At 44.5% G+C, this 27,841-nt stretch overlaps 1 protein-coding gene across 3 annotated transcripts in view; it reads right to left on the reverse strand.

Moving 5' to 3' along the window:
• LOC140206209 (BTB/POZ domain-containing protein 7-like) overlaps positions 1-27,841 on the reverse strand; it is a 172,867-nt gene that overhangs the window by 35,196 nt on the left and 109,830 nt on the right. For all 3 annotated transcript variants that reach the window (XM_072274518.1, XM_072274519.1, XM_072274521.1), the window contains one exon: positions 15,631-15,791. In XM_072274518.1, coding sequence (XP_072130619.1) covers positions 15,631-15,791 — 161 coding nt within the window. The remainder of the gene's footprint in view (positions 1-15,630; positions 15,792-27,841) is intronic.

Below are 27,841 nucleotides of genomic sequence, written 5' to 3' on the forward strand. Positions count from 1 at the left end.
GGTCAGGCCGGGGAGTCTGTGCGACGTCACTAGATGTGACGGGGAGTCCGTGCGACGTCACTGGTCGGGCCGGGGAGTCCGTGCGACATCAATAGACGTGCCGGGGAGTCCGTGCGACGTCAATAGACGTGACGGGGAGTCAGTGCGACGTCACTGGACGTGCCGGGGAGCCCGTGTGACGTCACTGGACGTGTCGGAGAGTCCGTGCAACGTCACTGGTCGGGCCGGGGAATCCGTGCGACGTCACTAGACGTGACGGGGAGTCTGTGTGACGTCACTGGACGTGACAGGGAGTCCGTGCGACGTCACTGGACGTGCCGGGGAGTCCGTGCGACGTCACTGGTCGGGCCGGGGAGTCCTTGTGACGTCACTGGTCGGGCCGGGGAGTCCGTGCGACGTCACTGGTCGGGCCGAGGAGTCCGTGCGACGTCACTGGATGTGCCGGGGAGTATGTGCGACGTCACTACACGTGACGGGGAGTCCGTGCAACTTCACTGGTCGGGCCGGGGAGTCCGTGCGACGTCACTGGTCAGCTGGGGAGTCCGTGCGACGTCAATAGACGTGACGGGGAGTCCGTGCGCCGTCAATAGACGTGACGGGGAGTCCGTGCGACGTCAATAGACGTGACGGGGAGTCCGTGCGACGTCAATAGACGTGACGGGGAGTCCGTGCGCCGTCAATAGACGTGACGGGGAGTCCGTGCGCCGTCAATAGACGTGACGGGGAGTCCGTGCAACATCACTGGTCAGGCCGGGGAGTCCGTGTGACGTCACTGGTCAGGCCGGGGAGTCCGTGCGACGTCACTAGACGTGACGGGGAGTCCGTGCGGCGTCACTGGTCGGGCCGGGGAGTCCGTGCGACGTCACTGGTCGGGTCGGGGAGTCCGTGTGACGTCACTGGTCGGGTCGGGGAGTCCGTGTGACGTCACTGGTCGGGTCGGGGAGTCCGTGCAACGTCAATAGACGTGACGGGGAGTCCGTGCAACTTCACTGGTCAGGCCGGGGAGTCCGTGCGACGTCAATAGACGTGACGGGGAGTCCGTGTGACATCAATAGACGTGACGGGGAGTCCGTGTGACGTCACTAGACGTGACGGGGAGTCCGTGTGACGTCACTAGACGTGACGGGGAGTCCGTGTGACGTCACTAGACGTGACGGGGAGTCCGTGTGACGTCAATAGACGTGACGGGGAGTCCGTGTGACGTCAATAGACGTGACGGGGAGTCCGTGTGACGTCACTGGTCGGGCCGGGGAGTCCGTGTGACGTCACTGGTCAGGCTGGGGAGTCCGTGCGACATCACTATATGTGACGGGGAGTCCGTGTGACGTCACTGGACGTGCTGGGGAGTCTGCGACGTCACTGGTCGGGCTGGGGAGTCCGTGCGACGTCACTAGACATGCCGGGGAGTCCGTGCGACATCACTATATGTGACGGGGAGTCCGTGCGACGTCAATAGACCTGACGGGGAGTCCGTGCGACGTCAATAGACCTGACGGGGAGTCCGTGCGACGTCACTGGTCGGGCCGGGGAGTCCGTGCGACGTCACTAGACGTGACTGGGGGTCCGTGCGACGTCACTGGTCCGGCCGGGGAGTCCGTGCGACGTCACTGGTCGTGCCGGGGAGTCCGTGCAACGTCACTGGTCGTGCCGGGGAGTCCGTGCAACGTCACTGGTCAGGCCGGGGAGTCCGTGTGACGTCACTGGTCGGGCCGGGGAGTCCGTGCGACGTCACTAGACGTGACGGGGAGTCCGTGCGACGTCACTGGTCGGGCCGGGGAGTCCGTGCGACGTCACTGGTCGTGCCGGGGAGTCCGTGCAACGTCACTGGTCAGGCCGGGGAGTCCGTGCGACGTCACTGGTCGTGCCGGGGAGTCCGTGCAACGTCACTGGTCAGGCCGGGGAGTCCGTGTGACGTCACTGGTCGGGCCGGGGAGTCCGTGTGACGTCACTGGTCGGGCCGGGGAGTCCGTGCGACGTCAATAGACATGACAGGGAGTCAGTGTAACGTCAAGAGATGTGTTGGGGTGACAGTACAATGTCCATAAATGTAATGTTCGTAGATGCCATGAAGAGACAGAATAACTTTCATAGATGTGACGTTGCTGTTTTGCTCCTATTTTTCCTTTTATATAATACAAAAGTGAGAAAACTATTTGCATTTGTATAGCATTCTTAAAACAACGAAGATTTTAACATGTTTCAAACTGGGAAAAAGTTCTCAATTCATTAACTTGAACCCCGCTTAGTTTTACTCACCATATGTATATCAAAACACACAGTGAAATGCATTGTTTGCATCAATAACCAACAGAATCCGAAAGTGCTTGGGGGCAGCCTGCAAGCATCATCCTGCTGTTGGTGCCAACGGAACATGGCCACAGCTCACTCATCTATTAACCCGTACATCTTTGCAATGTGGGAGGAAGCAGGACCATCTGAAGGAAAACCTATGTGGTCCCTGGGAGAATGTACAAACTCCTTAAGACTGGCGCTGTTACACTAACAGCTATGCTACCCTACATCCATTTAAGTGTTGTTGAGAATACATGGATAAACAATATACATTAAGTATTAAACGATCCTGTGATCTTGCTCGGCTTTGGTCTGATCAAACACATTACATGTGAAAAGACCATAAGATAAAGGAGCAGAATTAGGCCATTTGGCCCACCCAGTCTACTCCACCATTTTATCATGGCTGATCCATTTCCCCTCTCAGCTCCAATCTCCTGCATTCTCCCTGTGTCCCTTCACGGCCTGACCAATCAAGAATCTATCAACCTCTGCTTTAAATATACATAAAAACTTAGCCCCCACAGCTGCCTGCGGCAATGACGTCCGCTGATTCACCACTCTTTGGCTAAAGAAAACCCTCCTCATCACCGTTCTAAAAGGTCGCCCCTCTATTCTGAAGCTTTGTACTCTGGTCTTTGACTCCCCCAACATGGGAAACATCCTCTTCACATCCGCTTTATTGAGGCTTTTCGACATTCGATAGTTTTCAATTAGGTCAATCCTCATTCTTATTAATTCCAGTGAGTACAGGCCCAGAGCCATCAAACACTCTTCATATGACAAACTATTCAATCCTTGAAGCATTTTCATGAACCTCCTTTGAACCCTCTCCAGTGTCAGCACATCCTTTCTAAGATAAGGAGCCCAAAACTGCTCACAATACTCCAAGTAAGGCCTCACCAGCGCTTTATAAAACCTCGACATTGCATCCTTGTGTTTATATCATCTTATTCAGCTTTGGTCTGGTCAAACACACAGGGTACATGATCTTGTTCAGTTTTGTTCTGGTCAGACACACAGTGTACATGATCTTGTTCAGTTTTGTTCTAGTCAAACACAGTGTATATAAGACATAACACACAGGAGCAGAATTAAGCCATTTGGCCCATCAAGTCTGCTCCACCATTCAAGCATGGCTGATCCACTTCCCTTCCTCAGCCCCACTCCCGGGCCTTCTCTACAGAACCTTTGATGCCATGTCTAATCAAGAACCTATTAAGCTCTGCCTTAAATATACCAACAACCTGGTAATAAATTTCACAAATTCACTACTCTATGGCTAAAAAATTTCTTCGCATCCCTCTTTTAAATGGACGTCTCTCTATCCTGAGGCTGTGCCCTCTTGTCCTAGACTCCCCCGCCATGGGAAACATACTTTCCATATCTACTCTGTCTAGGCCTTTCAACAGTCAAAAGGATTTAATGAGATTCCCCCTCATCCATCTGAATACCAGCAAGTACAGAACCAGAGCTACCAAATGTTCCTCGTATGATAACCCTTTCATTACCAGAATCATCCTTGTGAATTTTCTCTGAACCCTCTCAAATGCCAGCACATCTTTTCTTAGATGGGGAGCCCAGAACTGTTCAAAATACTCAAGGATGAAGCCTCACCAGTGCCTTCTAAAGCTTCAGTATCACATCCCTGCTCTTGTATTCTAGAGCTCTTGAAATGAATGCTAACATTGCATTTGCCTTCCTCGCCATCGACTCAACTTGCAAGTTAACCTTCAGGGTGTTCTGCACGAGGGTTCCCAAGTCCCTTTGCATCTCAGATTTTTGGATTTTCTCCGTTTAGAAAATAGTCCGCACATTTATTTCTACTATCAAAGTGCAAGACCATGCATTTTCCAACATGGTATTTCATTTGCCATTCTCTTGCCCATTTTTCTAATTTGTCTGTTCTTCTGCAGCCTACCTGTTTCCTCAACATTACCTGCCCCACCACCAATCTTTGTATCATCTGCAAACTTGGCAACAAAGCCATCTATTCCATCATCTAAAAAGAAGCGGTCTCAACACCGACCCCGCAGAACACCACCAGTCACTGGCAGCCAACCAGAAAAGATCCTTTTATTCCCCCTTGCTGCTTCCTACCAATCAGCCAATGCTCTAACCATGCCAGTGACTTCCCTGTAATACATGGGCTCTTAACTTGGTAAGCAGCTTCATGTGTGGCCTTCTGAAAGTCCAAATACACAACATCGACTGTATCCACTTTATCTATCCTGCTTGTAATCTCCTCAAAGAATTACAACAGGTTCGACAGGCAGGATTTTCCCTTAAGGAAACCATGCTGACTTTGCCCTATCTTGTCCTGTGTCACCAAGTACTCCATAACCTCATCCTTACCAATTGACTCCAATGTCTTTCCAACCACTGAGGTCAGGCTAACTGGTCTATAATTTCCTTCCTGCTGCCTTCCTCCTTTCTTAAAGAGTGGAGTGACATTTGCAATTTTCCAGTCATCTGGCACCATGCCAGAGTCCATTGATTTTTGGAAGATCATTACTAAAGACTCCATAATCTCTACCGCTACCTCTTTCAGAACCCTAGAGTGCAGTTCATCTGGTACAGGTGACTTATGTAACCTTAGGTTTTTCAGTTTTTTGAGCACCTTCTCCCTTGTAATAGTAACTGCATCCACTTCTCTTCCCTCACACCCTTCAACAACTGGCACACTGCTTGCGTCTTCCACAGTGAAGACTGATGCAAAATACTCATTTAGTTCACCTGTCATCTCCTTGTCCTCTGGCCTCAATTTCTAGTGGTCCTATATCCACTCTCTTTTATTTTTAACACACATGAAAAAGCTTTTACTATTCACTTTGATATTATTTGCTAGCTTGCTTTCATATTTCATCTTTTCCCGCCTAATGATTCTTTCAGTTGCTCTCTGTAGGGTTTTAAAGGTTTCCTAATCCTCAGCCTTCCCACTAACTGCATCTCCTTCCAATTTACTTTCCTCTCTCATACCACTCTAATTTCCTTTACTCCAATGAAATACTGCTATGTCAGACTTTACTTTTTCCACCATCAAATTTCAAGTTGAACTCAGTCATATTGTGATCACTGTCTCCTAAGAGTTCTTTTATCTTAAGCTCCCTAATCACCTCCAGTTCATTACATAACACCCAATCCAGCATAGCTGATCCCCTAGTATACTCAACAATTAACTGCTCTAAAAAGCCAATCCATATGCATTCAACAACTTGACTCCCTTGAGATCCGTTTCCAACCTGATCTGACTACTTCCCTATAACTCTGATCGATTATCTCCGCACTCTCCTGTACAAGCTGAAGGTTATCCAGCTGCTGCTCCAGATCCCTAACACAATCTTCAAAGAGCTGCAGCCGGATGCACTTCACGCAGATGTAGCTCCCTGGGAGTCTCTTGATCTCCCGGGACTCCAACATCCAGCCAGCCATTTATTATACTAGGTACACTGGGTATGATATTGCTCAGTATTGGTCTGGTCAAACACAGTTTGCTAGTGAAATTGGACTGTACTGCCATAATGGCTTAATTTAGTTGCTGATGGGAGAGGGCTAGTGTTCCTCTCATGCCTAAAGCATTTACAGCATTAAGCAAACAGGACTGCATTAAATGAACACTGTTGTCTATAAACACAGGATTATACCAGTTTCGGAGGAACAATGCTCCTGTTTTATAATATATTAGGCTGTGTAGACTGAGACATATTCCCTCTCTGTATGTCCCACAAATACTTCAGATTTTTCTGGGAATGTTGAATTGTCTGGACATTGCAATTATGGCATTGCTGAACAGGGAGAGTGCTAGCAAGATTCCTGCCCATTATGGATAGGAAAGGAAAAATATACTCAGATGGTGGGGAGGGATTGCGATCCATATGAACTTGTTTCCAGAGGCAGACAGGCTATAGGATATCTGAAGATGTGCTCATTTGGAATTTATGCTGCATTAATACTGAAATAAGGATTGCATCCCGTGTTTATGCTAATCGATTCAATTCCCCAACCCTGTGGAACATGAATAAACCAAAAAAGTAGGGATGTAAAGAAAGATGAAGTACCAGCTGGTGGCATAGTGGCATCAGCACTGGACTTTGAGGCAAATGGTCCAAGGTTCAAATCCAGCCGGCTCCTTGCACGCTTTCCATCTGTGCTGGGTTGAGCGTTGAGCTAGCAATATATATATATATATATTAAAAAAAACACTACAAGAAATGCTAAAGAGATGGCAAGGTTGCTACTGAATGTGCCACAAGGTGCAGAGAGGAGACGAAAGGCTAGCTTTGTCACATGTTCTGTACCTCAAAACATGGAAACATCCAGTGCAGTGTGAGGCAGCCCTCCAGTGTCGCCATGCTTCCTCCCATGTCCATCGAATTCTAACCTGCTGCATCACCATCTGGTACGGGGTGGGTGGGGGAGAAGCTACTGCACAGGATTGAAGTAGGCTGCAGAGAGTTGTAAACTTTGCCAGCTCCATCATGGGCACTAGTCTCTGTAGTATCCAGGATATCCTCAAGGGATGGTGCCTCAAAAAGGCAGCGTCGATCATTTAGGACTCCCATCACTCAGGTTTTTAAAAAAAATCCTTGTTCTCATTGCTACCATCAGTAAGGAGGTACAGGAGCCTGAAGGCACACACTCAACGATTCAGGAACAGCTTCTTTCCCTCTGCCATCCAATTTCTGAATGAACATTAAAACCATGAACCTCATTACTTTTTTATTTCTACTTTTTTATTGCACGATACACCCCCCCCCCCCCCCACCTACTGGGGTAATTCACAGGTTTTTCCCTCTCTATTATTATGTACTGCTGCATAAAGTTGCCAAATTTCATGACATATGCCAGCGATATTAAACCTGATTTTGATTCTGAATGTGGAGAGGAAATCGCAGCATCCAGACACCTTGGGGAGAATATAAAAAACTCCTTGAAGAAAGTGTTGGGAATTGAACCCCAATTGGCGATCACTGGCGCTGTAAATTGCTGTGCTAACCACTATTACCGTAGCCTTCCAGTGGGATTAGGACACCAATTTTACTTGGTGAAATATTTCTATTTGCCTGTCTGATAACAAACTCAAAATCCAATTAAGACAAAAGACATTAGTTTACAAATATTACTAAACTGCAAATAATGTTTTTTAAAAATCACAACTCCAAAATGTAGTAGTTGTCGTGGGTGTCTCAGGAGGTCTCAGAGGCTTCTTCATTAACACAAAAACACATCTAGGAGTTTAAATTATTGTTTACATCCACTTCTACTGGACTATTGTCTCTCCCCTGATGGAGACCAGTATGATTACAAATATTTATGATGCATTTCTGGTTGTTTTATTTTAACATTGCCATGTGAAATCCCCTCCAGTAAAACGCGTAATTAGCAGGGAAGAAGTTGATGCACAGCCAAGTTTTTCAGATAGAACTAATTTGGAGACACGTTCTTTTCTCTGGTAATGGAACGTTTTGAAAACAGATACCTATATTATCTGCATGGAGCCACAGGAGATGGGCAAGGCCTTAATGAATACTTTGTTTGCATTTTAAGGACCTGGACGCCAGTGGGTTCAGAAAGGAGAATGATGATATCCTGAAGCATACTGACATTATGAAGGCGGTATCGGCAGACTTGAAGAGCACAAAATAGAAGGACATCCCCCTAAAACAGAGTTGAGGAGCAATTTCTTTATCTAGAGAGTGGTGAATCTGTGGGATTCATTGGCACGGACGGCTATGGAGGCAAGTCATTGGGTATACTTAAAGTGGAGATTGATAGGCTCTTGATAAGTAATGATGTCTAAGATTATGGGGAGAAAGCAGGAGAATGGGGTAGAAATCAGCCATGATGGAATGGCAGGACCATATTTGATGGGCCAAATGGCCCAATTCTGCTCCTATGTTTTATGGATAAACCTCTAACCAGATTATTTTAAGAGATAAAAGATTCTGGAAATCCAGAGCAACACACACAAAATGCTGGAGGAACTCAGCAGGTCAGGCAACATCCATGGAAAGGAATAACCAGTTTCGGGCCATGATCCTTCATCATCCTGGGACGTTGTGGGAAGTAAAGGAGGATATTGCTGAAGCCCTGGGAAAGATTTTTTGTGTTTTCCTTTATCAATGGCAAAATACCAAAGACTGAGGGAAGGCTGATGATTAAGGAGGGCTGTAAGGGCAAGTCAGGGAATTACAGTGCTCTGAATTTAAAAAAAAATTAATTAGCAGTACATCACAGTAACAGGATCTTCTGGCCTAACAAGCCCCTGCCAACCAATTACACCCATGTGACCAATGTTACTAACCTTTGGAACGTGGGAGGAAACTGTGAGCACTCTGAGGATACACAAGTGGTCACGGAGAGAACGTATAAACTCCCTCCAGACAGCAGCAGAATTGAATCTGCATCACTTGTGCTGTAATAGTATATGGTACCATAGAACCCACAGGAAAGGACTCTGTGGGCAGGCCATATTTATATTTGGAAAGGTAAGGAGTTACTAGGGAAAATCAGAATGACTTTTTGGGAGATTATGTCTTACTTAAGTTTATATTTTGAGAATGTGACTGAAAAGATTGACGAGGGCAGTGGTGTAGACATTGCCCATAGGATGTTAGCAAGACCTTTGTCAAGCTTCTGTGGGCAAGCTCATCCGTAAGGATTGAGGGTGACAATGCAAAATGGAATCACAGTTGACTTGCTGTTAGGAGGAAGGGGGTGGGGTCTACAATGATGGTCTGCCGGTGACTACTGATGTTCCACAGGGGTCGCTGTTGGGACCACTGCTTTTCAAGTTATATGTCAATGGATTTGGATAATGGAATTGATGACTTTGAGGCCAAATTTTGAGTATGATACACAGATAGATGGATGGGCAGATAGTGTTGAGGAAGTAGGGAGTTTGTAAAAGGACTTACTGTATATTAAAAGAATGGGCAAAGAAGTGGCAGATGAAATACAGTGTAGGGGAGTGCATGGTCATGCACTTTAGGAAGGAATACAGGTGTAGACTATTTTCTGAACGGGGAAAAAATTCAAAAATCAGAGATGCAAAGGGACTTGGGAGTCCTCATGCAGAATTCCCTAAAGGTTAACTCGAAGGTTGAGTTGGCGGTATCCTCCTCGCTGATGATCAACACTGGCGCATCTCAGGAGTGTGTGCTTAGCCCACTGCTCTACTCTCTGTATACACATGACTGTGTGGCTAGGCACAGCTCAAATACCATCTGTATAAATTTGGGGACGATACAACCATTGTTGGTAGAATCTCAGGTGGTGACAAGAGGGCGTACAGGAGTGAGATATGCCAACTAGTGGAATGGTGTCGCAGCAACAACCTGGCACTCAACGTCAGTAAGACGAAAGAGCTGATTGTGGACTTCCGAAAGGGTAAGACGAAGGAACACATACCAATCCTCATAGAGGGATCAGAAGAGGAGAGAGTGAGCAGTTTCAGGTTCCTGGGTGTCAAGATCTTTGAGGATCGTGTGCTTCTTGGAGCACAACATCAAGTACACGTTAAACAAATCCACGCATAGGTGTCTTCGCTCTGTGGGCCACTTCTTCAGAACGAAGACCATCATCCTTGAACTCGAGGGATTGCCACAACGACTAGGCTACAAAGTACCCAGGACATCTTCAAGGAGCGGTGTGTCAGAAAGGCAGCGTCCATTATTAAGGACCTCCAGCATCCAGGGCATGCCCTTTTCTCACTGTTACCATCAGGTAGTGGTAGTGGGTACAGAAGTCTGAAGGCACACACTCAGCAATTCAGAAACAGCTTCTTCCCTAAATGGACATTGAATCTTTGGACACTCACCTCACTTTTTTTAACATACAGAATTTCTGTTTTTGTATGTTTTTTAAAATCTATTCCAATATGATTTACTTGTTTATTTATTATTATCTTTTCTCTCTCTGCTAGATTTTGTATTGCATTGAATTACTGCTGCTAAGTTAACAAATTTCACATCACATGCCGGTGATAATAAACATGATTCTGATTCTGAAGGAAGGCAAATGCAATGTCAGCACTCATTTCGAGAGGACTGAATATAAAAGCAAGGATTTAATGCTGAGGCTTTATAAGGCATTGGGCAGTCTGCACTTGGGAGTATTGTGAGCAGTTTTGGCCCACTTAACTTAGAAAAGATGTACTGATGATATTCACAAGAATGATTTCAAGAAATTTAAGAGAAGTGTTGATAACTTTGGGCCTGTACTTGCTGGTGTTTAGAAGAATGAAGCCTATCAAATATTGAAAGGCCTAGATGGAGTGGACATGAAGAGGATGCTTCCTATAGTAGGGGAGTCTAGGACCAGATGCCACAGCCTCAGAACAGAAATACATCCCTTCAGAACATAGATGAGGAGGAATTCCTTGAGCCAGAAGGTAGAGAATCTGTGGAATTCATTGCCACAGACAGCAGTTGAGACCAAGCCATTTGGTATATTTTAAAGCAGAGGTTGATAGACTCATGTTCAGTAAGGGCATCAAAGGTAATGGGGAGTAGGCAGGAGAATGAGGTTGAGGGTGATAATATATCAGCCATGATAGAAAGACGGAAGAGATTCAATGGGTTGAATGGCCTAATTATGCTGTTATGTATTATGGTCACCTCATACTTCACCCTCTCAATTTCCTGTTGACTGCGATGCCAGTAAGGGTAACAGGGACTAAGTTTACAACTTGACTGGGGTGGGATTAATGAAATCTGACGGTGGCCATCACCAGTGAAAAGATTAGGGAGGTTCACAATCGTACTATCACTCCTGCAACCTATTTCCTTGACCTGGGAATCGGCAACATGTCTCACCCTGTTGATCTGCAAAGCCACACATCACGATGGTGATCTTCTGAGGCAGAGTAGGGCTAAGTTGAGGAATGTCCATGTACTTTTCTTCACCACCTTGCATAAATCAAGCCCACCAGTACCATACTGCAAAAGATCAAGCCTGATGCAACCATTCTCCACTTATCGTATTTTTCTGTAGAGTCATAAAGAAGAACAGCACAGAAAAAAGGCCCTTTGGCCCAAATTGTCTGTGCCAAACTGTTTAAACTGCCGACTCCCATCGACCTGCACCAAGACCATAGCCCTCCATACTCCTACCACCCACATACCTATCCAAACTTAAATGTTGAAATTGAGCTTGCATGCACCACTTGCGCTGGCAAGTTATTCCACACTCTCACATCCCTCGTGTTCCTCTTAAACTTTTCACCTTTCACCCTAAACCCATGATTTTTGATTGCACTCCCACCCAAATTCAGTGGAAAAATCCTGCTTGCATTTACTCTATTCTATACCCCTCATAATTTTGTTATACATCAATCAAATCTCCCCCTTGGTCTCCTATCTCTAGGACAGGGGTTCCCAGCCTGGGGTCCAAAGACCCCTCGTTAATGGTTAGGATTCATGGCATAAAAAAGGTTGGGAACTCCTGCTCTAGGTAATGAAGTACTATGATTAGGAACATAAAAGGTACAAACTCTCCTTTCTAGACAAACACAAGAGGTTCTGAAACCAGAGCAAAATGCTGGAGGAACTCAGCAGGAATCTATGGAAGGGAATGAATAATCAACTTTTCGGCTGAAACCCTTCATTAGGACTGGAAAGAAAGGGGGAAGAAGGCAGAGTAAGAGGGGAAGTTCTTCTTTACCTCCCCCACCACCTTATTCTGGCTACCCACTTCCTTTCCAGTCCGATGAAGGGGCTTGAACCAAAACATTAGCTATTTATCCCTTACAGAGATACCTACTGAGTTCATCCAGCATTTTGTGTGTGCTGCTTGGAGCAATTATCAGTTTGGACTCCAGAGTCGTCCATGGACCTCTTCTACAGTGCCAGATGACATTAGCAGATGTGGCTAAAAGCATGCTTCTGAAAGATCCTGGACAAAGTCTTCAATGATTTAGACAACTGCTGTTTATTCAAACACATGATCAGTGAATCAGGAGTTAGTACAACAATAATTAACACAACAGGACAACCCAACTTGTAATTAATAGAGCTGAAGAGAATATACCAATGGTTACTCCACACCCTAAAAAAGCTAGCTATATACGTAATGGATTTGAGAATATAGGGCAGCACAATAGCACATAGGGTGGTGGTCAGCCTAACTCTATTGCAGTGCCTGTGACCTCCATTCAATTTTCAACATTGATTGCAAGGAGTTTGTACATTCTCCCCATGATTGCATGGGCTTCCTCTGGGTGCTCCAATTTCCTTCCATATTCCAAAGACATATGGGTTAGTAGATTCATTTGTTACATACGTGTAAGTGGGCGGCATGGGTCGTTGGGCCAGAATAAGACCATACAATATAGGAGCAGAATTAGGCTATTTGGCCCATCAAGTCTTCTCCGCCATTTCATCATGGCCGATCCATTTCCCTGTCAGTCCCAGTCTCCTGCCTCCTCCTCGTATCCCTTCATGCCCTGACTAATCAAGAAACTATCAACCTCTGCCTTAAATATACTCAATGACTTGGCCTCCATAGCCACCTGTGGTGATGAATTCCACAGATTCACTACTTTGATAAATTCTTCCTCATTTCCGTTCCAGAAGGACACCCCTGTATTGTGAGGCTGTGTACTCTGGTCCTAGACTCCCCCACCATAGGGAACATCCTCCCCACCAAATGGCCAGTTACCTGCATTGCTAGAACACTGGAGAAGAGTATCAGAGATGAAAGACTTACAGTATACGGTAAGACTTACATTAAAACAGAGGAGGCAAGGCAAAATTGGAGTTGGTGGACAAGTTCAAAGTCAAATAACTAAATGAACAGTAAACCCAGTGGCGGGGTGGAGATACATCTCTTCCAGAGGAGGTGTAAGGCGCTCCTTTCCTCCGATAGACTGCAGGTCACCCTTGAGCAAGGTGCAGCACCTGCTTAGCCCACCCCCCCCCCCCCCAACCACCCAGATCAGGGTCACGTGAAGCAATGGGAGCAGGTAGTAGATGGTCATATGAGCAGCCGGTGCATATCGCAAGTCCCGGTTATGTGACCACTGATGTCAGGGAGACAATCTCTGAAGAGTATTGATAATGGCTGTGAGTCACCCATCTCGCAAAGACACTGTCCAGAAGAAGGCAATGGCAAACCACTTCCATTTGGAAAAACTTGCCAAGAACAATCATGGTCACAGAAAGACCATGATCGCCCTAGTCATATGACATGGCACGTAATAATGATGGTTAAATAGATAAGATCATTTCCATCTAGGCAAGGTTCAGTTACCAATTACTGTAGATTAAATGGGGGAAAATACATCAGAACCAGAGCTTGAGTCAGAGTCACAGAGCACATCAGCACAGAAGCAGCTCCTTCAGGCCCACCTAGTCCATGTCAGCCTACTTCCAGCTACCTGCCCTTGGAATTCCCTTTCACCTTGTCCGGAAGAGCAAGTCATGTCCTCTTTTAACCCTCCTAATTTCTCCCTTAAGTATTCTCTTATATTTCTTAGACTCCTCAAACACCACATTTGATCCTAACTGCTTATACGTGACATGAGGCTCCTTCTTTTTCTTTACCAGAGCTTCAATATTCACTCAATAACCAAGGTTCCCCAAACCTGCTGGCTTGGTTTTTATTCTAAGACTCCGTACCCTTAATATTTCCACCTTTGAAGGTTCCCATTTATCAAGCGCCCCTTTGCCGGAAAACAGCCATTCACACCTGGCAGATCCTTTCTGATACCATCCAATCTGGCCTTCTTCCAGTTTACAATCCCAACACAAGATCCCATCCCATCCTTAATTATCTTGAAACTAATGGAATTATGATCACTAGATCCAAAGTGTTCCCTACACACATTTCTGTCACTGTCCTGTCTCGTTCCCCGAGAGGAGACCCAGTATCGCACTCTCTCTAGTTGGGATCTCCAGGTATAGATTAAGGAAACCTTTCTGAATGCATTTAACAAACACTATCCCACCCAGTCCTATTACAGTAGGGAAGTCCCAGTCAATGTGGAAAGCTAAAGCCACCTACTACCATAACTTCATATTTCCTGGCAAGTGCTGGCTATCTTTTTGCAAATTTGCTCCTTTAAATCCCACTGACTATTGACTAGGCATAGGAAAAAAGTTTGTATGGCTTGGTTAGCATTCTATGAGAGTGTATGATAAAGATGGGGGAGGGGCACATTCAAAGAACTGGCTCCTGGCTACGGCTGTGGACTCACTTTCAGGACCTCTGCAGCTCATGTTCTATGTTTTATTTGTTTACTTTTTTATCGTTTGCATGATTTGTTCTTTTTTCGCACATTGGATGTTTGATAGTATTAGTTGAATTGAGTTTTTTTTTAATAGATTCTATTGTGTTTCTTGGTTTTGTGGCTGCCCGCACGAAGATGAATCTCAAGATTGAATATGGTATACATACTTTGATAATAAATATACTTTGAATATGAAATATTAATACTTGCAAAGACCAGTTGAGCCAATGAACATGCACAGGCTGAATCAGGGCGGCTTAGGCCAGGAACAAGAGCAGGGAATGAGCCAAAGTTTGCTCATGGCTGGAGCGGAATTGGAGGCGGGTCGATGTGGCAGAACCAAGTCATGGCTTGGGCCCGAGCGAGAAAAGACCAGAGGTCTGATCGATTTAAGCACCAGGCTGAATTATGATCACTAGATCCAAGATGGGGTAGCACTGTAGCATCGTGGTTAGTGCAATGCTTCATGGTACAGGTGATCCGGGTTCAATTCCTGTCATTGTCTGTAAGGAGTTTGTACATCCTCCCCGTGACCGCGTGGGTTTCCTCCGGGTGCTCCGGTTTCTTCCCACAGTCCAAAGATTTACTGGTTGGTAGGTTAATTGGTCACTGTAAATTGTCCAATGATCAGGCTACAATTAAACTGGGGGCTGTTGGGTGGTGTGGCTCGAAGGGCCAGAGGGCCTATTCTGTTTTGCATCTCAGTGAATTAATTAAGGAATCAATGAATAAATCAATACATAAATAGATACATACATATGTAGAATGAATTGGAAAGGTCAGGTATGAGCTGAATCAAGCCGGTGGGCCCGGGTTCATGAGAGTATTGAAGTGTCAGGGCCTGGGTCTGTGAACAAAGAATGACCCATGGTTTGGATGATTTAAGTGCCAGGCCAGATTGGAAAGGCCAGAGACTTCTGTGAACTTCATTTCTGAATGCTATTTTCTTACCTCGATTGTTTGCAGGATTTGTTTTTTTTGATGGATTCTATTGGGTTTGTTTAGTCACTGCCTGTAAGGGGATGACTCGCAAGGCTGTATATGGTATGCATACTTTGATAATAAATGTACTTTGAATTTTAAATTGTGGTCTAGGTAAGGTCACTTACTGCATCAGACAGGGCCTCGCTCTTCGCTGGAAGGACATGAGCAATGCGAATGTGTGGCACCAGGTCGCAGACGATCTCGCGGAGCTGTGCACAGTCCAAATCACGTTTCTTCACTCCACGTTTGTTAACACTGTGTGCTGTCCCATTCAACAAATTGGGCTCTGGGTAAATAAGAAAACACAACCTTAGTTACAAAACAGTTCTGCTATTTCTCCAACTGAGGTGTTTTTCTGACCAAGACACCAATTGAAACAAAGCAGAACCACGCATACTATATTCTTCTCTTCCCTCTTTGCCTCACATTTGACATCCTTTTACAACCCAGCTACCTGGATTAGAGAGTATGGCTTATAAGAAAAGGTTGAGTGAGCTAGGGCTTTTGTCTTTGGATGAGAGGCGACTTGATTTTTATGTACAAGATGACAAGAGGGATGGGCAGAGTGGATACCCAGAGACCTCTTTCCCCAGAGCAGAAATGGCCAACACAAAGGGGCAGTTTGTATGTTTTGCTTTGGATTTCCAGCATCTGCAGACCTGGTGTTTAAAATTTTATGTTGTTTAGAGGCAAGGATTGGGGGGTGGTGGGGATGTCAGAGGTAGGTGTTCTTTTTCACACACAGGAAGAGGTGGATGTGTGAAATGCCCTGGGATGGTAATGATGGCAGATACATTAGGGACATTTATAAGACTCTTAGATAGGCACATGGATGATAGAAAAATGGAGTGCTATGCAGGAGGCAAGGGTCAGAATAATCCTGAAACAGGTTAAAAGGTTAGCACAAAATAATGGTCTGAAAAGCCTGTACTGCATGTACTGTTCTGTGTTTCACTGACAGTGGAGTGACAAAGTGATATCACTTAATTCCAATGGTGGTAAAGAGAACATTTCCTGTACAAGCTCAGGATTCAAGGTTGCTTAATGTCATTTTCAGTACACAAGTGTAAAGGAGAACAAAATAATTGTTACTCTGGTTCTGCTGCAGCACAAAAAATACAATAAGATAAACCATATGACAATTACTGCACAGAAACAGGCTTCTAGTCTGCGCCAAACGCTCACTCTCACCTAGTCCCACCGACCTGCACTCAGCCCATTCCTTTCCTGTCCATATAGCTGTCCAATTTAAATTTAAATGATAATATCGAACCTGCCTCAACCACTTCTGCTAGAAGCTTGTTCCACACAGCTACCACTCTCTGAGTAAAGAAGTTCCCCCTCATGTTACCCCTAAACTTTTGCCCTTTAACTCTCAACTCATGTCCTTTTTGTTTGAATCTCCCCTACTCTCAATAGAAAAAGCCTATCCACGTCAACTCTATCTATCCCCCTCATAATTTTAAATACCTTTATCAAGTCCCCCCTCAACCCTCTACGCTCCAAAGAATAAAGACCCAACTTGTTCAACCTTTCTCTGTAACTTAGGTGATGAAACCCAGATAACATTCTAGTAAGTCTTCTCTGTACTCTCTCTATTTTGTTGACATCTTTCCTATTATTTGATGACCAAAACTGTACACAATACTCCAAATTTGGCCTCACCAATGCCTTGTACAATTCTAACATTACATCCCAACTCCTATACTCAATGCTCTGGTTTATAAAGGCCAGCATACAAAAAGCTTTCTTCACCACCCTATCCACATGAGATTCCACCTTCAGGGAACTATGCACCATTAGTCCTAGATCCCTCTGTTCTACTGTATTCTTCAATGCCCTACCATTTACCATGTATATCCTATTTTGATTAGTCCTACCAAAATGTAGCACCTCACATTTATCAGCATTAAACTCCATCTGCCATCTTTCAGCCCACTCTTCTAACCGGCCTAAATCTCTCTGCAAGCTTTGAAAACCTACTTCATTATCCACAACTCCACCTATCTTAGTATCATCTGCATACTTACTCATCCAGTTTACCACCCCATCATCCAGATCATTAATGTATATGACAAACAACATTGGACCCAGTACAGATCACTGAGGTACACCACTAGTCACCGGCCTCCAATTTGACAAATAGTTATCCACCACTACTCTCTAGCGTCTCCCATCCAGCCACTGCTGAATCCATTTTACTACCTCAATATTAATACCTAACGATTGAACCTTCCTAACTAACCTTCCGTGTGGGACCTTGTCAAAAGCCTTACTGAAGTCCATATAGACAACATCCACCGCTTTACCGTCGTCAACTTTCCTAGTAACTTCTTCAAAAAATTCAATAAGATTTGTCAAACATGACTTTCCACACACAAATCCATGTTGACTGTTCCTAATCAGACCCTGTCCATCCAGATACTTATATATGTCATCTCTAAGAATATTTTCCATGAATTTACCCACCACTGACGTCAAACTCACAGGCCGATAATTGCTAGGTTTACTCTTAGAACCCTTTTTAAACAATCGAACAACATGAGCCAATCCTCCGGCACCATTCCTGTTTCTAATGACATTTGAAATATTTCTACCAGAAGGGTCAGAGCCGTCTCTATTTCCTGAGGAGAGTGAGGTTCTTTAACACCTGCTGGACGATGCTGAGGATGTTCTACTAGTCTGTGGTGGCCAGTGTGATCATGTTTGCTGTTGTGTGCTGGGGCAGCAGGCTGAGGGTAGTAGACATCAACAGAATCAACAAGCTCATTCGTAAGGCCAGTGACGTTGTGGGGATGGAACTGGACTCTCTGACGGTGGTGTCTGAAAAGAGGATGCTGTCCAAGTTTCATGCCATCTTGGTCAATGTCTCCCATCCACTACATAATGTACTGGTTGGGCACAGGAGTACATTCAGCCAGAGACTCATTCCACCGAGATGCAACACAGAGCATCATAGGAGGTCATTCCTGCCTGTGGCCATCAAACTTTACAACTCCTCCCTTGGAGGGTCAGACACCCTGAGCCTATAGGCTGGTCCTGGACTTATTTCCTGGCATAATTTACATATTACTATTTAATTATTTATGGTTTTATATTGCTATATTTATACTCTATTCTTGGTTGGTGCAACTGTAACGAAAACCAATTTCCCTCAGGATCAATAAAGTATGACTATGACTATATTTCTGTCAGAGCCCCTGCTATTTTCACACTAACTTCCCTCAAGGTCCTAGGGAATATCCTGTCAGGACCCAGAGACTTATCCACTTTTATATTCCTTAAAAGCGCCAATACGTCCTTTTCTTTAATCATCATACTTTCCATAACTTCCCTATCTGTTTCCCTTACCTTACACAATTCAATATCCTTCTCCTTAGTGAATACCGAAGAAAAGAAATTGTTTAAAATCTCCCCCATCTCTTTTGGCTCCACACATAGCTGTCCACTCTGATTCTCTAAGGGACCAATTTTATCCCTCACTATCCTTTTGCTATTAACATAACTGTAGAAACCCTTTGGATTTATTTTCACCTTACTTCCCAAAGCAACCTCGTATCTTCTTTTAGCTTTTCTAATTTCTTTCTTAAGATTCTTTTTACATTCTTTATATTCCTCGAGCACCTCATTTACTCCATACTGCCTATATTTATTGTAGATCTCTCTCTTTTTCCGAACCAAGTTTCCAATATCCCTTGAAAACCATGGCTCTCTCAAACTTTTAACCTTTCCTTTCAACCTAACAGGAACATAAAGATTCTGTACCCTCAAAATTTCACCTTTAAATGACCCCCATTTCTCTATTACATCCTTCCCATAAAACAAATTGTCCCAATCCACTCCTTCTAAATCCTTTTGCATCTCCTTAAAGTTAGCCTTTCTCCAATCAAAAATCTCAACCCTGAGTCCATTATATATAAAGAACATAATAATAAAAAAACACAACAAATATAAATGGCCAATATGGTTTATATACATAGTTTAGTTTTATGTCCATAAGGTGATGCTAGGTATAGGAATATATGCATATAAGGTGACTGACAGGAAATGATAAAGTAGTGGTGATTGGGGGTGTGAAGGGGTGGGTTAGTGGGTGGAGGTGTTAATCAGCCTTACTGCTTGGGTAAAGTAACTGTTCTGAGTCTGGTGGTCCTGGTGTGGATGCTATGTCGCATCCTCTCTGATGGGAATGGGACAAACAGTGCTTGAGCAGGGTGGGTGGGATCCTTCATGATGTTGCTGGCCCTTTTTCCAGCATTTTTCTATACATATGTCCTTGATGGTAGGTAGTCCCAAGTTCCCAGCATTTGAAGTTTTAATGGGATTTTGGAGTGGGGGCAGGACGGAAAGATAGGTGGTGGAGGAAGTGTAGAACGTAAACAATCTGGCAGCGAGAGGAAGGCTAGATAAGAGTCAGCATGTGGATTAACATATAACAGTACAGTGCAGTTGTACTGGGATTTCACAGCTACCAAATGAGCTTTCAAATTTGTTGTACTAATTATTAAAAAAATATAATTTTAAGTAGTTTACGGTGTAGTGGCCTCTCTTTCATATGCATCATTGGATAACAATCTTGCTATGAGATAAGTAAGGTTCACAATGAGGAAGTCGATGGTCCACTGAGGAATCAGAATCAGGTTTAACATTACCAGCAGGTGTTGTGAAATTTGTTTACACTGCAATACATGATCATAGGGAGGAAAAGAAAACAGTAGTTTTATATATATGAACACTACCATACTTTTTTAATTTCCAATTTTTTTTGCACTGATTTTTACTTTATTTAATATATATTAATAAGCAGTATATATAAATAAAGTAAATAAGCAGCACAAAAAAATTGGAAATTAAAAAAAGTAGTGAGGTAGTGTCCATTCAGAAATCAGATGGGAGAGAGGAAGAAGCTGTTCCTGAATGATTGAGTGTGTGTCTTCAGCTTCCAAATATCCTTCCTGATGGTAGCAATGAGAAGAGGGAATGTCCTGGGTGATGAGGGTCCTTAATGATGGACACCACTTTCCTGAGGCATCACTCCTAGAAGACATCCTGGATACTGCAGAGGCTAATGCCCATAATGGAGCTGGTTAGTTTTACAAAATCTAAAAGCAGAAGCTCCGTACCTCAACCAATCTAATACACTCTCTACTGTAAGTATGGCATCATAGAATGCAGACATTACTGAAGAGGAACAATTTCAAAAGGCCAAATCTTATTCCCCTACTGGATCTCTGAAGAGTATTGACAATGGCTGGGGTTACTCGTCCTGCAAAGACACTGCCCAGAAGAAGGCAATGGCAAATCACTTCTGTAGGCAAATTTGCCAGGAATAATCGTGGTCATGGGACCATGATCACCTACGTCATACAACATGGTACATAATAAGGTATCAGAATCAGGTTTAATATCACCAGCAAACAGCATGGAACTTGAATGACGATACATTAAATACAAGCAGCTCCTGTCAGCAAGCTTGAAGGTGAAGAAAAGTCCAAAACAGATGGTTTCAGTTGAAAGTCCCTAATTCAATGTCAATAGCTCTGCACATTTCTTTGGTAGGTTCTTTTCCATTTGGTTATATAAATCCAGAGGAGTTCAATGATGTATTACCACAAACCACAACCTCATCAACCTTCTCATCTTGCCATTAAAGAATACTACTACAAAAGAGGGCAGCCATTCAATCAACCCAAGGTGCACGATTGTAAATCTTTGTTTTGTTTCTCAGCATGATTTCGGTTCTGTCATGTCACAATTCTCTCAATGCTTTGATGACTTTGTAAAAGGCAGGATTTCCCGGCATTTGATTTTGCTTTTTGGAAATGAGACCCCTGAATTGTTTTGCTCTGCTTTTACGACTTAATAACTGGAAACTCAGAGACAGTCCTAATGAAGGGTCCCAGGCTGGAACTTTGACTGTTTATTCCTCTCTAGATGCCTGACTTGCCATGTTTCTCCAGCATTTTGTGTGTGTTACTCTGGATTTCCAGTATCTGCAGCATGTTTAAAAATGAGATGGATCCTGTAAATCAGATATAAAACTCAGCAGTCAGGCAGCATCTACCCGACTGCTGAGTACTTCCACCATATATTTTTTGAACACTTAAAGCAATGTGCCTTCAAACAGAACAGTACAGCACAGGAACATGCTTTTCAGACCATAATCTCTGTGCTGATCATGATGCCAAATGAAATACAGTGGATTCTGGTCAATTGGGACACATCGGGATCAGTATATTTTGCTTAATTAGCTGAAGTTTCATGGAAATTCTTAAAAGTTATGAAGAGACAAACTACCACTTAACTGGGTAACAAATTATGTATTTAAATGAAATACAGAATAAATTAGAACACAATCAATATTACTACAGTACTATAAAATTGCCTCATTCTTGTGATTGACTACAAATGCCGCTGCCATGTTCTCTTAACTGTAAATAAACAAAATCAGACTATCTTTGAACTGCCTTCATAAAATGCTATCGATTGCATCCTCCAAATCTTCATTTTCATTGTACTGTTTCAGTACTGTTGTGGGGGACAGCTTACCCGGGGGAAGCGACAGTGGCCGTGCCTCTGGCACATAGTCCGGCCCTGTAGCTCAGAAGGGTAGGGCAAGGAAGAGGAGGGCAGTTGTGATAGGGGACTCGATAGTAAGGGGGTCAGATAGGCGATTCTGTGGACGCAGTCCAGAGACCCGGATGGTAGTTTGCCTCCCTGGTGCCAGGGTCTGGGATATTTCTGATCGTGTTCAAGATATCCTGAAGTGGGAGGGTGAGAAGCCAGAGGTCGTGGTACATATAGGTACCAATGACATAAGTAGGAAAAGGGAAGAGGTCCTGAAAGGAGAATATAGGGAGCTAGGAAGGGAGTTGAGAAAAAGGACCGCAAAGGTAGTAATCTCGGGATTACTGCCTGTGCCACGCGATAGTGAGAGTAGGAATGCGATGAGGTGGAGGATAAATGCGTGGCTGAGGGATTGGAGCAGGGGGCAGGGATTCAAGTTTTTGGATCATTGGGACCTCTTTTGGCGCAGGCGTGACCTGTACAAAAAGGACGGGTTACACTTGAATCCTAGGGGGACCAATATCCTGGCAGGGAGATTAGCGAGGGCTACTGAGGTGACTTTAAACTAGAATGGTTGGGGGGTGGGAATCAAATTAAGAGGCTAGGTGAGAGGAGGTTAGTTCACAACAGGGGGATGGGAACGAGTGCAGAGAGACAGAGGGGTGTAAAGTGAGGGTAGAAGCAAAAAGTAGTAAGGAGAAAAGTAAAAGTGGCAGGCCGACAAATCCAGGGCAAGCATTAAAAAGGGCCACTTTTCAACATAATTGGATAAGGGCTAAGAGAGTTGTAAAAGAGCGCCTGAAGGCTTTGTGTGTCAATGCAAGGAGCATTCGTAACAAGGTGGATGAATTGAAAGTGCAGATTGTTATTAATGATTATGATATAGTTGGGATCACAGAGACATGGCTCCAGGGTGACCAAGGATGGGAGCTCAACGTTCAGGGATATTCAATATTCAGGAGGGATAGACATGAAAGAAAAGGAGGTGGGGTGGCGTTGCTGGTTAAAGAGGAGATTAACGAAATAAAAAGGAAGGAAATAAGCCGGGAAGATGTGGAATCGATATGTGTAGAGCTGCAAAATACTAAGGGGCAGAAAACGCTGGTGGGAGTTGTGTACAGGCCACCTAACAGTAGTAGTGAGGTCGGAGATGGTAGTAAAGAGGAAATTAGAAATGTGGACAATAAAGGAACAGCAGTTATAATGGGTGACTTCAATCTACATGTAGATTGGGTGAACCAAATTGGTAAAGGTGCTGAGGAAGAGGATTTCTTGGAATGTATGCGGGATGGTTTTTTGAACCAACATGTCGAGGAACCAACTAGAGAGCAGGCTATTCTGGACTGGGTTTTGAGCAATGAGGAAGGGTTAATTAGCAATCTTGTTGTGAGAGGCCCCTTGGGTAAGAGTGACCATAATATGGTGGAATTCTTCATTAAGATGGAGAGTGACATAGTTAATTCAGAAACAAAGGTTCTGAACTTAAAGAGGGGTAACTTTGAAGGTATGAGACATGAATTAGCTAAGATAGACAGGCAAATGACACTTAAAGGATTGACGGTGGATACGCAATGGCAAGCATTTAAAGGTTGCATGGATGAACTGCAACAATTGTTCATCCCAGTTTGGCAAAAGAATAAATCAAGGAAGGTACTGCACCCGTGGCTGACAAGAGAAATTAGGGATAGTATCAATTCCAAAGAAGAAGCATACAAATTAGCCAGAAAAAGTGGCTCACCTGAGGACTGGGAGAAATTCAGAGTTCAGCAGAGGAGGACAAAGGGCTTAATTAGGAAGGGGAAAAAAGATTATGAGAGAAAACTGGCAGGGAACATAAAAACTGACTGTAAAAGCTTTTATAGATATGTAAAACGGAAAAGACTGGTAAAGACAAATGTAGGTCCCCTACAGACAGAAACAGGTGAATTGATTATGGGGAGCAAGGACATGGCAGACCAATTGAATAATTACTTTGGTTCTGTCTTCACTAAGGAGGACATAAATAATCTTCCAGAAATAGTAGGGGACAGAGGGTCCAGTGAGATGGAGGAACTGAGCGAAATACATGTTAGTAGGGAAGTGGTGTTGGGTAAATTGAAAGGATTAAAGGCAGATAAATCCCCAGGGCCAGATGGTCTGCATCCCAGGGTGCTTAAGGAAGTAGCCCAAGAAATAGTGGATGCATTAGTGATAATTTTTCAAAACTCGTTTGATTCTGGACTAGTTCCTGAGGATTGGAGGGTGGCTAATGTAACCCCACTTTTTAAAAAAGGAGGGAGAGAGAAACCGGGGAATTATAGACCGGTTAGCCTAATGTCGGTGGTGGGGAAATTGCTGGAGTCAGTTATCAAAGATGTGATAACAGCACATTTGGAAAGCGGTGAAATCATCGGACAAAGTCAGCATGGATTTGTGAAAGGAAAATCACGTCTGACGAATCTCATAGAATTTTTTGAGGATGTAACTAGTAGAGTGGATAGGGGAGAACCAGTGGATGTGGTATATTTGGATTTTCAAAAGGCTTTTGACAAGGTCTCACACAGGAGATTAGTGTGCAAACTTAAAGCACACGGTATTGGGGGTAAGGTATTGATGTGAATAGAGAATTGGTTAGCAGACAGGAAGCAAAGAGTGGGATAAACGGGACCTTTTCAGAATGGCGGGCGGTGACTAGTGGGGTACCGCAAGGCTCAGTGCTGGGACCCCAGTTGTTTACAATATATATTAATGACTTGGATGAGGAAATTAAATGCAGCATCTCCAAATTTGCGGATGACACGAAGCTGGGTGGCAGTGTTAGCTGTGAGGAGGATGCTAAGAGGATGCAGAGTGACTTGGATAGGTTGGGTGAGTGGGCAAATTCATGGCAGATGCAATTTAATGTGGATAAATGTGAAGTAATCCACTTTGGTGGCAAAAATAGGAAAACAGATTATTATCTGAATGGTGGCCGATTAGGAAAAGGGGAGGTGCAACAAGACCAGGGTGTCATTATACACCAGTCATTGAAAGTGAGCATGCAGGTACAGCAGGCGGTGAAAAAGGCGAATGGTATGCTGGCATTTATAGCAAGAGGATTCGAGTACAGGAGCAGGGAGGTACTACTGCAGTTGTACAAGGCCTTGGTGAGACCACACCTGGAGTATTGTGTGCAGTTTTGGTCCCCTAATCTGAGGGAAGACATCGTTGCCATAGAGGGAGTACAAAGAAGGTTCACCAGATTGATTCCTGGGATGGCAGGACTTTCATATGAAGAAAGACTGGATGAATTGGGCTTGTACTCGTTGGAATTTAGAAGATTGAGGGGGAATGTGATTGAAACGTATAAAATTCTAAAGGGATTGGACAGGCTAGATGCAGGAAGATTGTTCCCGATGTTGGGGAAGTCCAGAATGAGGGGTCACAGTTTGAGGATAAAGGGGAAGCCTTTTAGGATCGAGATTAGGAAAAACTTCTTCACACAGAGAGTGGTGAATTTGTGGAATTCTCTGCCACAGGAAACAGTTGAGGCCAGTTCATTGGCTATATTTAAGAGGGAGTTAGATATGGCCCTTGTGGCTACAGGGATCAGGGGGTATGGAGGGAAGGCTGGTGCAGGGTTCTGAGTTGGATGATCAGCCATGATCATAATAAATGGCGGTGCAGGCTCGAAGGGCCGAATGGCCTACTCCTGCACCTATTTTCTATGTTTCTATGTAACACTCAAGACGATTGTCGATACCTTCAAATTTTTTTGTAGTTCTTAACTTGAAGTAGTGAAGTAGTTTTATTTTCATGCCCAGTCGTTTGTGGCATCTCCAAGCCTGACTGCTTGAAACTGCAGTGAGCAAAACGGTTCTGAATTGTCTTACTGCTTATTTCTCTCCAACTAACAGTGAAACAAATCACTGCTTTTTTGAATACAAATACACATAACTATTTAAAAACTGTGCTTTCAAAGTATGGTGTAGGTCTATTGGTCACACAGCCACACACATCTGATGCTAGCTAAAAATTGTTTGGCAACAGTCTCCTGCCCCAATTAGCGGCATAGTGTCCAAATAAATGAAGGAAATTCTGGCTACTTTCCCAATTAGTTTTTGGTCTTTAAGAGTTGGCCTAAATAAGCAGCTGCCCAATTAAATGATGGCCCAATCCATTGTCTGCACATGATGCACATCCCTCATGTTCATATCTGTGTCTAAACGAATATCAATCTTTCATGGTGTCAGCCATTGGTTCAGTGGGCTGCATTCTTACTGGATCCACATAACCAAATGAATAAGAACTATCAGAGTTATTAACATTGAATCCTCCTGTAGGACCTCGTCAGTGGGTTTGGAGGCTTATGTGCCTCAATGACCCGGAGAGCTATGTTGGTTGGAGTCAGGGCTTTATGCGTTAGCTCTTGGTAAGGTCACCTGCCAAAGAGATCAAAGAGTAAAGGCCAGACTAAGAGTGGTCCACTGGTTGTCCAGGTTCAGGCAGTTCAGTTCAGAGCTAACAACCCTGACTGGTAAAACAAAACTGTTACGGAAACAGCAATGAAGAATCCTTCTACATCTGAGTGCGACAGTATTCCTGAGTCTCCACCCGGTACTTGCATGACTGACAGCAGTGAAGACTGAGAGGACACTACTGACGTGATGAAGGAAGCCCTGAACACTACCAGATGCTGCCCTATATACCAGTGGCGTAACAGGCATTAAGTATTAACACAGAATGGGGGACTTGGAACAGTTAGACTTCTCTTCCCCTTCCACTTGCTCACAGAAGCTGTGTACATTTAATGAAACACAAAATGCTGGAGGAACTCAGTAGACCAGGCAGCATCTATGAAAAAGATTACAGTCGACATTTCTGGCCGACCCTTTAGCACAACTGAAGAAAAAAAAATGAGGAGTAGAGTCAAAAGGTGGGTGGAGGGAAGGGAGAAACACAAGGTGATAGGTGAAACCAGGAGGGGGAGGGGTGAAATAAAGAGATGGAAAGCTGATTGGTGAAAGAGATACTGGGCTGGAGACGGGGGAATCTAATAGGAGAGGACAGAATGCCATAGAAGAAAGAAATAAGGGGAGGAGCACCAGAGGAAGGCAATGGGCAGGCAAGGAGATAAGGTGAGAGAGGGAAAAGGGGATGTGGAATGGTGGGTGGGGGGGGGCATCATTTTGGAGGCTACCCAGACAAAATATAAGGTGTTGTTCCTCCAACCTGAGTGTGGCCTTATTGAGACAGTAGAGAAGGCCATGGATAGACATATCGGAATAGAAATGGGAAGTGGAATTAAACTGGATGGCCACTGGGAGATCCCACTTCTTCTGGTAGACGGAGTGTAGGTGTTTGGCGAAGTGGTCTCCTAATATACATTGGGTCTTACCGATATACAGAAGGCCACACAGGGAGCACCAACACAGTATATGACCCCAAAAGACTCACAAGTGAAGTGTCACCTCACCTGGTCCTGAATGGTAGTGAGGTAGGAGGTGTAAGGGGAGGTGTAACACTTGTTCCACTTGCAAGGATAAGTGCCAGAAGGCAACTCAGTGGGGAGGGATGAATGGAGAATGGGGTTGCATAGGGAGCGATCCCTGCAGAAAGCAGATAGTGGGGGGAGGGAAAGGTGCTTGGTGGTGGGACGCCGTTGGAGATGGCAGATGTTGTGGAGAATTACGTGTTGGACGCAGAGGCTGGTGGGGTGGTAGGTGAGGACAAGAGGAACCCTATCCCTGTTAGGGTGGTGGGAGGATGGGGTGCGAGCAGACGTGCGCGAAATGGAAGAGATACGCATGA

This window comes from Mobula birostris, chromosome 12, assembly GCF_030028105.1.
Source record: "Mobula birostris isolate sMobBir1 chromosome 12, sMobBir1.hap1, whole genome shotgun sequence".
Lineage (NCBI taxonomy): Eukaryota > Metazoa > Chordata > Chondrichthyes > Myliobatiformes > Myliobatidae > Mobula > Mobula birostris.